This window comes from Hippocampus comes, unplaced genomic scaffold, assembly GCF_001891065.2.
Source record: "Hippocampus comes isolate QL1 unplaced genomic scaffold, H_comes_QL1_v1.1 scaffold335, whole genome shotgun sequence".
Taxonomy (NCBI): domain Eukaryota; kingdom Metazoa; phylum Chordata; class Actinopteri; order Syngnathiformes; family Syngnathidae; genus Hippocampus; species Hippocampus comes.
Genome location: NW_017805823.1, coordinates 355272 through 368537, shown reverse-complemented (window position 1 = coordinate 368537; position 13266 = coordinate 355272). Strand labels below are relative to the sequence as shown.

At 43.0% G+C, this 13266-nt stretch overlaps 3 protein-coding genes across 3 annotated transcripts; 1 reads left to right on the top strand and 2 right to left on the bottom strand.

Annotated features, from left to right (window-relative positions):
* The first annotated feature begins 672 nt into the window (after positions 1-672).
* LOC109525605 (trypsin-3) lies at positions 673-1852 on the top strand. Its single transcript, XM_019886207.1, has 5 exons — positions 673-754; positions 849-1011; positions 1090-1343; positions 1427-1563; positions 1644-1852. The coding sequence occupies exons 1-5, from the start codon at positions 715-717 to the stop codon at positions 1791-1793; spliced, it is 744 nt and encodes a 247-aa protein (XP_019741766.1). The 5' UTR covers positions 673-714; the 3' UTR covers positions 1794-1852.
* Positions 1853-2040: 188 nt separating this feature from the next.
* Positions 2041-8752, bottom strand: LOC109525588 (uncharacterized). Its single transcript, XM_019886180.1, has 3 exons — positions 8406-8752; positions 6934-7059; positions 2041-6044 (listed from the first exon to the last, which is right to left on the bottom strand). The coding sequence occupies exons 1-3, from the start codon at positions 8445-8447 to the stop codon at positions 2598-2600; spliced, it is 3615 nt and encodes a 1204-aa protein (XP_019741739.1). The 5' UTR covers positions 8448-8752; the 3' UTR covers positions 2041-2597.
* Positions 8753-9916: 1164 nt separating this feature from the next.
* On the bottom strand, positions 9917-12510 carry LOC109525596 (zinc finger protein 30-like). Its single transcript, XM_019886193.1, has 2 exons — positions 12289-12510; positions 9917-11762 (listed from the first exon to the last, which is right to left on the bottom strand). The coding sequence occupies exon 2, from the start codon at positions 11722-11724 to the stop codon at positions 10309-10311; it is 1416 nt and encodes a 471-aa protein (XP_019741752.1). The 5' UTR covers positions 11725-11762; positions 12289-12510; the 3' UTR covers positions 9917-10308.
* Between the last annotated feature and the right edge of the window lie 756 nt (positions 12511-13266).

Below are 13266 nucleotides of genomic sequence, written 5' to 3'. Positions count from 1 at the left end.
GGGGGGGGGGGGGCTTTTCCAAATGATACACATTTCAGAATAAGTATTGTACAGAATCATTTGACATGGCATATTCTTGTCATACTGCCGTTTGAAATATCTGAGGGCGTTTGTCTTAGACATGAGGAAATCTTCGTTCAAATCTCCCAAAACAGTTTGTGTTGCTCGGTTTTACCATCGATTCATATTTATAAGAATATGAAAATGTTGTTGGTACAACTGAAAATCTCGGAGCAAATCCCTAAATGCATCTTAATATGCAGCCAAATGTAATTGCCATGTTGTTTTTGACTAATTCAGCACACTTTCATACGTACCAAGGAACCGTTAAATGATATATTAAAACGTCCAAAAGAGAATGGCCGTTTGAATTGATGGATAATTTGTGGCTCACATAAAGTGTTTACTTTTGGTAGACATAATGAAGTGCAGCTTCTTGCTTGCTCATGTTACGTAATGTATGTTGGATTTAGAGTGTAACCGATGCTCTCATTATCAACATTTTGGCTGCTGCATTCCAGGTGTGCTTTCTCACACACACACACACACACACACACACACACACACACACACACACACACACACACACATTGAGAAGATAAGGGTATGACGGAAAAAAAAAATTGAAGCGGTGGTAGATCGAAACCGTGCAACAGGCTTTAAAAGGTTCGGGATGAGAACTGAGCAGACACTGAGGCTCAGACAAGGATCGCGATGAAGGCTTTCATTCTTCTGGCGCTGTTCGCAGTGGCTTGTGAGTATCGATCAGACATATTATTTGGTGACTGACTTGTAAAACAGTCACCCCAACGAGACATAATCATTGGGTCTTTCTGGAATTCAATCAGTTGCCGCTCCCATTGATGATGAGGACGACAAGATTGTTGGTGGATACGAGTGCAGAAAGAACTCTGTACCCTACCAGGTGTCTCTGAACTCTGGCTACCACTTCTGCGGAGGTTCCCTGATCTCCAGCACCTGGGTGGTGTCTGCTGCTCACTGCTACAAGTCGTAAGTCGTAACACAGCTGACATGAAACTTCTGCGGGACTTTGAACTTGGCATCACCGTCATGTGCGTTTCTGTGCAGCCGCATCCAGGTGCGTCTCGGTGAGCACAACATCGCCGTCAACGAGGGCACGGAGCAGTTCATCACCTCCAGTCGGGTCATCAGACATCCCAGATACAGCAGCCGCAACCTGGACAACGACATCATGCTCATCAAGCTGAGCAAGCCCGCCACCCTGAACAGCTACGTGCGCACCGTGTCCCTGCCCTCCAGCTGTGCCGGCTCAGGCACCCGCTGTCTGATCTCTGGATGGGGCAACATGAGCGGCTCTGGAAGTCAGTTAAAAAAAGAAAAACCCTCAAGGGGATCCACTTATTCCATGTATCAGCACTCACGTGTGTCCTTTCCTCCTCTTCAGACAACTACCCTGACCGTCTGAGGTGCCTGGATGCCCCCATCTTGAGCGACAGCAGCTGCAGGAACTCCTACCCTGGACAGATCACCTCCAACATGTTCTGTGCCGGATTCCTGGAGGGAGGCAAAGACTCTTGCCAGGTAAGAGCAACAAGATCACAGATTCTGAAAGTGAACAAAACCAAGCTTTTGTGCTCATGCTGCATTTGGTACCTGTGCAGGGAGACTCCGGTGGCCCCGTGGTGTGTAACGGCCAGCTTCAGGGTGTCGTGTCCTGGGGTTACGGTTGCGCCCAGAGGAACAAGCCTGGTGTTTACGCCAAGGTCTGCAACTACAACTCCTGGATTCGCAGCACCATGTCATCCAACTAAAGACATTGCTTGTTGGAACATTCGTGCGTCAAGAAAATAAATTGTAAACCTCAAGCTGATGTTATTGTTGTGGTGTACTCTTCACTTTTCACTTGGAACTTTCTGTGCCGTAACTCAAGCTCTTTAGGAACATATATTTCGCCATCATTCCAAGGAACACTGTAGCCACAGCTCACACTTTTGCGCAGAGGTATGTTCCAAGTCTTTTCAGCAAATCTACCAAAAATAGCCCAAGGGTGATGGCACGTTAAAAAAAAAGGACATTTATTGACGACAAACTACAGCACTATCCATACAAGTTATGTAAATGTGAAAAATGTTCTTGCAAGAGTCAATCAAGTCAAAATTCAGTCTGAAATTTGCTTTAGGGCAGCAGTTCGTCAAGACAGAGGGTCAACAATTCAGCAAATGATATATTTTATAGTGCAGGTTGTTCATTGGAAAATGTAGAATTGATTCTTTTCTGACAACACAGCTGCTCGTCATTAACAAAATTCAGATGAGTTTTTTTTTTTAACTAAATCCTGTATATTCAGAGCTTGAAAATGAATTCAAAGATGCATGTTAAAAATGACAAAACAAAAACACAATCCAGTACGAGGTGACAAAGGTTAGTGACTTTTTAATGGGTAACTCTGACAATTACGAGCAAAAATGGTTACGCTCTGTCGTGCGGTATCTTTGAACATCATGAATCAAAAATATATACATTCGGTGTACAGTACTGTAAAAATGTTTTCTGGTACTAGAATGCAATGCTGAGTGGATATGCTCGCGGTGGCATTATATGACGATATTAGGCTATTACACTTGCCCTCGCGCATGTTGCAAATAGTGATGATAAAGATCTGAGAGGACAGCATATTCATGACCACACATGGCACAAATAAGACCTTGTGAAGACCCCTTTTGGGGAGATGGATATCTGTTTGCAGTTCTCGGAGGTGCTTTTTGCTTTTTTAGCACATCCCGATCTTTTCTGGGGCGCCTGGGTGGTTTCTCGCGCATGTGTGTGGTTCTGGCACTTTGGGCACTTTTATCCAAGCCAAAATCCTGCTTTTGGTCAGACGAAGTCCAAGTCAGAAAGGGGGACTCCTTTGGGTGCAAGTCTTGATTTTGGGAAGCCAAACGAGCACTGCCTTTTGGGACTGATGACGCAAGGGTGTTGTTTCCCGATTCAAACGAGAGTGTTACCGCTTGCCGGTTTGTCACCGGATTTAACATGCTAGTCGACTGTGCAGAATGATCATACAAGGACTGATCCAAAACAGGGCCGAGGCGTATGACCTGTGCTGAGAAATGACAAAGTTGGTGACTGAACAACAAATCAAGAGTTTTAAAACGACTTGTGCACTGATCACAATTGTAAGGCAGGAACACAGTCTTGGGCTTTGAGTGAATCCAACGGAAGCCCGGGTGCTCGCTCATATGATTTTTGTAGGACTCGACAAAACGGAATCCTTTCCCACATAACGCGCAGGTGAAGCGACCGCGACGTTGCCGGTGGACTCTTTGATGACGCCACAGTTTGGTCCAGTTTTGAAGAGTCTTCCCGCAATAAGAGCAGGCGTAACTCTGATGTGGAGCGTGAGTCAGCATGTGGGCCCGGAGTCTTCCTATATGCCTGAACAGGCGACCGCAACTGGGGCATAAATAACTCCTGGGGTCCGATCGGTTGTCTAGTTTGTTCAATTTTGACACAAAATGCGAAAGAAGACGAGTCCGTGTCACTGTCCGTTTGATCGAGTTGGCGTTATTGCAGATCATTTGTGACGGTGGTCTTTTGTGGTTTTCACTTTTGCCGTTTGCGGGCGGGGGGTTTAATTTCTGTTCCGATGAAATCCTATGCGCAGACACTGTGTACTCGACGACCGACATTCTCTCTTCCTCCTTGACCCCAACGCAGGAGCCTTTTTGTTCTCCTTGGCACAAACCGCAATGGGCATGAAACTCAGAGAGCAGGCCAAACAGTTTGTCACAATACAAACAACGATACAGCTTTGTACCAATGTGAGCGCTCATGTGCTTGTTGAACTTCTGCAGGTTGTCCAAAACATTCTTGCAGATGTGACACGTGTACGTCAGGGAAGGTTTTGCTATCTGTTGGCTAGGCTCGATTAGGGAGCTGCTTTCCGGAGGTCTGCACGTATGATTTTTTGCATTGCTATAATGACTGAAAGACTTTTTACAGCCCGTACAGTTGTAACGCTTCACCGACCAATGCGTCAGCTCGTGCACTCGGAGGAAATATGACTGGCCAAAGGCTTTGCCGCAAATACCACATTTGTAAGGCTTCTCCCCTGTGTGGACACGCTCGTGTCTTATGAGGGCAGATTGAAATTTGAACGACTTCCCGCAATACTGGCACACTTTGCTTTCGCTCTTTCCAGGGGCCAAAGCTCTCTCAAGAGTTTCTTCTCCAGAGCTATCGGTCACGCTTAACTTGGAATCTTCTCGGTCTGGGCCTTTAGCGTGGATCGCCGTGTGGCTAAAATACTTCTCATCGGAGAACATTTTGCAATCTGGACTTTCTTGACTTAAGGTATTCTTTACGTGTGTCTTAAGATGGAGATTCAAGTTGGATTTCTTGCTGAAACCTCTTTTGCATTCGGGGCATTCAAAGGGCCGCTCTCCTGTGTGAACGCGTTGATGGATAACGTACTGAGACATAAATTTATATGTACGGCTGCAGATAGCACATTTCAGCAGGGTTTTTGACCCTTTTCGGATGTAGATGATGTTTTGGTCAGCCGCAGTGTTTGTATCGCCGCAGTCTGTTTTGTACTGAGTTTCACCTTTACCCTCATGACGTAACAAAACGGGTACTCGCCGTCTTCTCTTGCGGCCTTTTTTGCGTCTTAAAGTGGTGTGTTGGAAGTGCTGACCTGCAGAACAGGCGGCCAATTTGGCACTCTGCTGATAATTGCTATGAGTGTTTGACTTTATTGAGGGATCGAAATGATCCAGCGCTGCCTCTGTGTTTTCAACTTTGACAATGGAGGGGATCTCAACAGATTTAGGGGGTTGGTCAGAGGACGCTGCAGTATCATTGTCACTTGGCCGTGTCATCAGAGGAGGGAAAGCATTCTTTGAATTGTCGCAATTGCTCTGACACGCTGACTCCTTGAGACTTTTACCGTCGCCTGGTTGCATTTTGGGGGAATTATTACAATAAGTTTGTTGAAGTACTTGCTTGGACATGTGGGGCATGACACCTTCGACTCCTTCTGGTCGGTCTACAGAGTGTGGTGACGGGCAACCTTTGCTGTCAGCTGAAAGAGCCTGCTCGTGGTCACCGTCCTTTTGTTCAATTTTCCCTCGGACGAGAGACCGAGGGGACACGTCTCCTCTGTTTCCACAAAGGTTCACCACTAGATTTTGACCATCCCTTTCCATTGGCTTGTCAGGAAGAGTTTGCAGAGGCTTTCCATCCAAACCCTGCAGTTTGCCCATTTCTGCTACATCCCTAGTGCCTGTGTCACCGCTTACCAGCGATACCGAAACATCCGGTTTGCAAACTTGAGCAGCGGTTTGGTGATCAATTTGCAAGTTAGATTTTTCATTCGCTTGAAGTTTTGCGCTTTTAGGAGGAGGAGAGAGCTCTATTTCTTTTGGGGCCACCATGACGTCAGAGCAGTTGTTTTCATCCGGTGCTGAGAGATGTCGTTCTACTAGACTTCTCAGTTTTTGTGTCGGACGGGCAAGATCATCCTCAGGATTTTCACAAACTGCCATTTGCCTTTCAGTTGGTCTTACTCTTTTTCTTTTAGACCCCAAAGATACCCCATCCTCTGGTTTGTGATCAGGGGCTGTGCAAGTTCGAGAGGTCTCATTGTGAGATAAGAAAAGAGCTTCAGCATTGCGGCTTTTAGCGAAATTTGGCACTCGTGTTGCAGTGCCAAGCTCTTCGTGTTGATTTGCCACAAATTTGTCAGAAGAAGTAGACATTTTGTCCTTGAGCTTTGAGGATTTAATTTTTCTAGGATGCCCTCTTGTCCTTCTCCCTGCTACAGGTAGTCCATGATTGTCTGTTGTCAAGTGGCACACACTTGCAGGGGCCATTTCAGTCTTCGCATCCATCCCTAACTGTGAGACAGCATTAGGTTGGCGGTTGCTATTAACAGGTGCTTCGGATTTCAGGGTCTCTGATGAGGGAGATGCAGGTAAAGGTTTACATCGATTTGTCAATTTCATTTCCTCCCCCCATTCAGAATCCTGTTTCTCCTCAATGCATTCTGTAGCTCTGGGCACCTGCAGAAGACAATAACACTGGTACATCACAGTCATAAAAGTGTTTCATCAGACCCAGGCTATAAAAAAAAAGGCATGCAAATGCGGCCCATGTATTAAGATTTTTTTGGGGGGGCGGGGGTGGGGATAGTCACTAGGCTACTGTGCTATGTATTGCACTAGAGTTGATTATGGTGACATAGCTGTATCGTGTAACAAATATAAATAAATAAGCTAAAAAGCACCATACGTCTGTGTGGAAAAGAGGAACCTCATACATGTATTTTATTGAGTCTTCAATTGAAAATGAAATTCAGTTATTAAACACTGACAAGGTGCTGACTTTTTTGTTTGCTTGTCTTCTTTTTTTTTCATTTGTATCTACATTATGTGCAAAGTATGTTTTCAAAAATTTGTTAGTTAGACAATTACATCCAGAGATGCAAGATGATTCCAGTTTTTCCAAGCAGAGTATTTCTTAAGCCTAAGCAATGGTTTGACCTCTGCAGGTACCCTTTCCTTTTACGTGAATGTTAAGGTTGAAAACATGAGAAATATATGTTGTTTATATAGTCTCTCTTCAATTCAAACGATATAAAATATTTCTAAACAAAGACCAGTGTTAAGAAACGTATCAATAGAAATAGCCTTATTCAAATTCAAAGAAAACAGAACATGCATAATCATCATGAACATTACTTATGAAATTACAGGCCATTAGTTGGGGCTCTCATAGTTGCGGGATCAATTCTCACTCAATTTGTTCATCTCAGTTCCCCTGTAATTGATTGGCGACCAGTCGAGGAGCTAGGAACGGGGAAAGGTGGCCTTAATCCTGAACAGGGTAGGCAGAATACAAAATAGAGTGATGGATGAATCAAGGGTTATATTTGTGCTTCTAACTAGCTACCTCTTTGCAGTCTGTCGGTGGATGAAAGGAACTACAAGGATGCGATGTCACAGCAGTTAATTCAGAGACAGTATACTGGTCGCTCCTCCTTCTGCTGAAGGAAATTTTACTCCCCATGTCAGGAGTCTGTGGAATGAACAGGGATTACAACTCTGCAACTCAAAAAACATACATGTTACTTTTAAAGCGAGGTACACACACAACAAAAATTGGGCCGAATTACAACATTGTTCCAGTCACTTTCAAAAAGTCTGTTTGTCAGATGTCTCTGAAAGGTTACCCTGCAGCGTGGGGGTATGTTACGAATGATTTTTCTTTCCCAATCTGCTCGGCAAACGATAGGGGATGAAAAGTGTAAATGTTAAATAACTTTGTTTCTTTTTTGCGAATCTTTGTGTGTGTTTAACACAGAAGTCCGTGGAGCCACAGATTTCATGATTGTGAAACAGAACGATAGCCAGTGGGGAGGCGACATGAAGTTTGTGCTGTTGCCTGACACAAATTGAGGAGCAACGAGTTGTGTAATTGTTCATTTCACGTGTCTCCAGTCATTCACCAAGACAAAAATGACAGGGACAACATTTTCCCTCCTCAATGTTGTTTCCAGACAAGTTAACAGTTAGCCTAGTTTTTTTATGTTTCTTCTTCAACTCCTACTTCCTTACCCCTTGTATTTTCTGGCAGTCTGAATGCCCTGAGGGGGAATGCTGCATCTCACAGAACAAGCTTGGTACTACACCACACACCGTTGGTGCTGTACGCAAACGCACAATTTTTTTAAATGTTGCACATCTGAAAAGCTGTTTGATAAACATGCCTACATCCATTTTTTAAAAATTCAAGTGTTGGGGCTTGCAATTTTAATGCCAATATTTTTTCCTTCACTGCAAATAAATATCACTTCAAATGGGCGATTATCTGTCAATCTCTTGACAAAACTTCAGAGGAATTGTTATGAAAAGGACAAAAACATTAATCCCACAAATACTCCTAAAACGTAATAATAATTTGTCGAACGTTGTGGTGCTTTTTTTCCGAAAGGTAAGCATATTTTTACGTGGAGTCTTACCATTTTCCTGTACTTTTAACAGTATTTTCATAGTTCAACAAAAGCAAATACATTCTTAACAAACACTTAACTGTACTATTAAAAGATGACAAAAGTAGTCGATTCGCAACACTCTTGTATGTTCGCCTCAGTGAGCCCATCTTACAGCACCATATTTAGCCTGTGATATCAGGACAGCGGCCTTGTCCCAAAATCTTAATTTCTGCTATTTTAAAATCGGAAATTAGTCTGCATAGACATGGCGTTTGCATATCGTAGGCCAGGTTGCTAGCTCATTACCAATAACACTCACAGACGCGTGAACAACAGCACATTGTCGAAGCCAATGATACTCTTCAATACTTGGTTGCCAATATTGTGTGGTGAGGGTAATTTTTATTTGAAAAATAGTTAAAGTGCTTGCCTGGGTGGGTGAGTCAACACTGGTCCCCTGGTGGCCATGCATTGACGACTTGCTCGGCTAGGTAGCGCTGGCTAGCACGAAGCTATAAACAGCGTCGTGGCTCGGTGGCTGTTTTATAAACCTTCCACCACATCCATTAATCTGACTGTTGGGCATTGCAAGCCTGCCCCGACTTTTGCATCTTTCAGCACCTTAGAGTAGCCATGACTTGACTGGGTCGGTGTGGTAGTGGCACAAAGCTACCTATATGACACTATCAGTCGGGTCTGATGCACGAAGTGTGCACTTCAGGTGCCGTTGGAATTTTCGATATTACCTGTAGTGGAAGTCGAAGCATAACAGAAAACAGTGATTACCATGCAACCGACATACACAGAATATGCTGCTTTAAAACAGTTCACTTGTATCTGCAGCCTTATTTCTTCTCGTAAAACAGCGCGATTGGAGGTTCCACGTTGCTTTTGGCTAACCTAAGGCCACTCGAAGCAGTCATTTGAATTGCAATCAAATACAAACTAGAGTAGTCAGTTATTAGTTTTAGGTATAGGTTTCCCAAACCTCACCCGGGCATAAAATAGCTTGCCTGTCTTGGTTATTTGGATTGTGTCCATGGAAAATCGTGATGTCTTAAACTGAAAAAGTTCGTGAAAAGCTGCAATGTTCTTCAACTCTTATTCTCCAACCCCCTTGCACGCCTGGCATGTGTGTGATCCGTTTCTCAGAGTAGTGTGGTGTGCAACACAAAATATTCAGCGCAGTGTAAAATGAATTTCCCCTCGGGGAATACAGTACTGTGATTCAAAGTACAGTATTCTTAATGACCCGTTTAGCGTTGTTGCCAAACGACGACCTCTGCTGGATAAATGAGACACCTAAAATGACTGGAAGGAATGTAAACAATTCAATAGCATGGAAAGCCGTTTGAGCATTTATTTTGGTCTGATAAACTTGATCTCCATCTTAAGGTCCAGAATTGTCCGTACTCTATTTAGTGCATTAGTAGAACGATTGATTGTCTTCCCAGTGACATGTTTTTGCCACTAGTGTTAGGTTTGTTCAACGAGTGCAACTCCTTTTATAGATCTTAAATGCATCAAAAAAAATAAAAAAATAAAATTCAAACGGCTTTCCACTATGCTTTGTTGTTAGTAACAAAGTAAGGTGGTGGTCACGTTACTTGTGAGGCAAAATTATCTACGAGTTGAATGTGTGCAGGTGGTACGAGGGACATGCAATTGTACTAGTTAAAATCTGGACTACTTGTAAACAGAACACACAGATCGTGTAGTTTTGTCTCAGTACTAAACACTAATATGCCAAAAACAACCCACTGATGTGTGTTTAAGTAGTGTGTGTGGGGGCCAAATGTTCTTCAAAACCCACCAAGTACCAAATTTTTAAACCATAAGTACCGTATTGGCAAAAGATTGGCTGACAGATTACAGGTCCTGTGGATGATTTGGACACAAAATTAATGAACAGCACAGTCATGAAAAAAATTGAAACCTAAGTGAGAATTAGAAAATATAGTTTAATAATACATAAAGTTCACTTAAAATGGTCATGGAAGTGAACGCTTATCCGAAGGCATTCTGATCACACTGAAGCATATTTAGAAAAAGGACAAGAAATCTACAATACAGTGCCTTGCTGGCTCACCTCTCATCTTAACATACATTGGTTGACTTTGTAATTTAACACCAATGTTCAAATACACCGGTAAACATGGAGCATTCAAATGTTCTGTCCTGACAATATATAAGCCAGATTCATATGAATTTTTCATTTTATCAAATCTAAATTGACGCACACATACATGGATTTTAAAAGGACAGAAGACGTCAGGAAACATTTTACTCATTTGGAATGAAGATAAGCAGATGATCGGCAACATGCAAACTGGTCAAGTTTTAATGGGGACAGATGAGGTGACCTGGTAGATCATTTCAGATGTTTTTTCTTGTCCGGTTTCCACGATGTAACAATCATCTTCCTTATCTTCTGTATCCACTTTGTCAGCATGTTGTCCTTTATTATAAGTAACTTGTTGGTTCTTGGCATCAGACGAGAATGCGCGGCTCCTTTCACCATTTACCCGGGTCGCATTGGCCTTGGATATCAGCACATCCCGTCTGGGCTGGATCATTTTGCCGATACGGCCGTGCTTGGCCAAGAATTCATCTGCTTTGGGACACTTGTGCCTCTGTAGCATCTGAGTGCTCTCAAATGAGACATGGCACACCCGACACGTAAAGTCAGCTGCCCCGGGGGACGTCTTTGCAGGTTTGCTCAGGTTGCCGCTCTTTGTTGCGGGTGAGGGCGGACGCTTCCAACCGCTTTTCTGGGGGGCGTTCAGCGTGGAATTCTGATGCTTGAACTGCTGGGAAGTCATGGTGCGACCTCCCTGAGAGAGTCTGCTGTAGGTTCGCACATTTACATTTTTCAACTGCAGGGCAGAGGTGACTTGAAGCATCTGATTGTTTTCGTTTCCCGCATTCAAATACTTGTTCGGGCTCCGAGTCAGGTCGATTTCCTGGATTGGACTCTTGTAATTCAGCGGTCTGGCTGTTATGAGTTTGAGTTTGGTGGTGGTGCTGGAAGAGTTACACGTGTGGAAGCGAGGCATTAACTTCCTGCTGGAAAGCAGCAGCCCACATCCAATGCAGCCACAGATTTTGTCAGCAATGTGACTACTAGTGTGCGAAATTAGCAGGCGCTTGGTGACGAAACCCTCACCACATTTACCGCAAGTGTACGGCTTCCACTGGTTCCACTTACGGATTGTTTGCACCAACACCACGGGCTGGTAAATTGTCCAAAGATCGACTGTTGGGGCTCCCACAGTTGAAAACATACTCTTCATGTTTAATCCAGTTTGGTCACCATTAAAAGATGACGCCATGGACGGATATGTTTTAGGCACGTAAGAGATGGGTTTCGAAATTTTAGTCGAAAAAGCTGATGCCGACGGAGACTGCTTTACAGACCCAGAACCACCATCAAGGTTCCAGACAACTTCACCCAACTTGAAGCGTTTCAGCTGCTCCTCTTCTTCGATGTGTTTTTCAAATCGGCGCTTCTTTATCGTTTCGTGATGCAGCACCTGTTGTCCCGGTTCGTGCGTGAGGTTGTGGCTGAACATGTCTTCGTACAGAGCAAACTCGGTTCCGCAGGAGCAGATGTGACTTGTAAGAGGGCACACATGTTCCTCCAAAAATTGCTGAGTGGAAAAGATCTGTTCACAGCTGAAGCAAATCCCACCAGTGTTCAAATCTCCAACGGAGCTGCTTTCCTGTGGTTTCAGAAGTCGCTCCATCATCAGGCTAGGGATGGAAGTATTTACTTTCAACGTGATACCTATTTAAAAACATGAAAAATACAATTTATTTAATAGGACAATACTTATTTTATGATGACCGTTATTATATGTTTGTGTGTGTGTGCAATTATTTGTTTACAAAAATCACAAAACAACCCAGTTTCTAATCTACAAGACTTTCAGCAATGGGAATTGTGAGCCTCTGGGTATGTAAGGCTGTTCTACTTCTGATAAACACCTCAATAAAAATATTGAACAGTCAAGGATTTCTTTGAGCCTTTCGACAGAGGAGCACGATGGCCACATTTGATGTTTAATGTTCATGATAACCAATATTGACTCTTAAATCGCTATTCCAACACAAACAGTTGTAAAGGTGTAACACAACTACATACGCGCAACAGCGGATTCTAAATGGATACAAGCATTCGGATTTCTTGAACAAACGAACGAAGTTGTGACATTTTGTCAGTTGCGGACGTTATTTTGCTGGAACATGAGCCTGCTAATGCTAGCGTGCTAAGCATTGCCTTAGCCGGCTAACTGATGACAACGTTAACTTACCTTGGCCAGTCAAAAGCAGGGTAAGAGAATTCTATTTTAATCCTCGCCACAAAGGGGTCAGTGCAGATCCGATGTCGTTTACGGGGAGGAAAGCTGGAGTGTCGGCGTTCAGGCATAAAGTAGGTAGGCATCCGACCACACCACTGAGGGAAGGAAAAAAAAGGAAAGATACCTCGTCTTCCTCTGCGAATGGCGCCCTTTGCTAAGCGTACATCTGATGTTCACAGGTTTATACTGACTCCTATTGACAGAATGGCGGTACTACTTCTACTTTTGTCACTGCTTTTTGTGACGTCAAATATTTTGACTGATACCGTGGAAATTAAAAAAAAAAACTAAACTATATTAAACTTCCCTTTTCAATGCAAAATATGCCTGTTCCTTGTCTGCAAAGACAGTTTTTTTTTGTACATGAACATTTCACTTTCCTTAAGTATTTTCCCATTAAACATTATTACTGGACATGAGTTAAGTTTAGCTTAAAATCAGAAATTCCCTTAATTATATTGGTGCAGAGTCTATGAATACACCAGTTTCAAGACATCGGTCTTAAAAAATATTACCAAGTCAATTTTCCTTTCAATGGCAGTTAACATTCAGTAATTTACCTTGTATTTAATATGTCCGTTATTTTTTTTTTTATATTTTTGAGCCCAGTGTTGGCAGTGTAGATATATGTCCAATTAGTTCAACAACTATAATTGACAGTGCTATATAACGACATAGACATTAATATAATGGAGAAAAAATATGGTAAGAATACAGTCACATTTGAACCAAGTACAAATTTCAATTTATAAATATGACCAAAACAAGTGTACACAATAGTTTATTTACAAAATATGTAATTTTCACTCTCTCATTAGAACGTGACCACTAGGCTCAACACTGCTCATTTTTTCATGGAGAACTTCTAAAAAGCAAGTAATTCCTCCCCCCCCCCCCCAACCTAGTTTTAAAAAAGACCAAATGCGCCAT

Excerpts from the sequence above, each read along its gene's own strand:
- LOC109525596 (XM_019886193.1), bottom strand. The coding sequence starts at position 11,724 with ATGATGGAGCGACTTCTGAAACCACAGGAAAGCAGCTCCGTTGGAGAT.
- LOC109525605 (XM_019886207.1), top strand. The coding sequence starts at position 715 with ATGAAGGCTTTCATTCTTCTGGCGCTGTTCGCAGTGGCTT. Across the intron at positions 755-848 it reads GGCGCTGTTCGCAGTGGCTT|TTGCCGCTCCCATTGATGAT; the intron begins GTGAGTATCGAT and ends GAATTCAATCAG. Across the intron at positions 1,564-1,643 it reads GAGGCAAAGACTCTTGCCAG|GGAGACTCCGGTGGCCCCGT; the intron begins GTAAGAGCAACA and ends GTACCTGTGCAG.
- LOC109525588 (XM_019886180.1), bottom strand. The coding sequence starts at position 8,447 with ATGCATGGCCACCAGGGGACCAGTGTTGACTCACCCACCCAG. Across the intron at positions 7,060-8,405 it reads GTGTTGACTCACCCACCCAG|ACTCCTGACATGGGGAGTAA; the intron begins GCAAGCACTTTA and ends TTCATTCCACAG. Across the intron at positions 6,045-6,933 it reads CACCGACAGACTGCAAAGAG|GTGCCCAGAGCTACAGAATG; the intron begins GTAGCTAGTTAG and ends TGTCTTCTGCAG.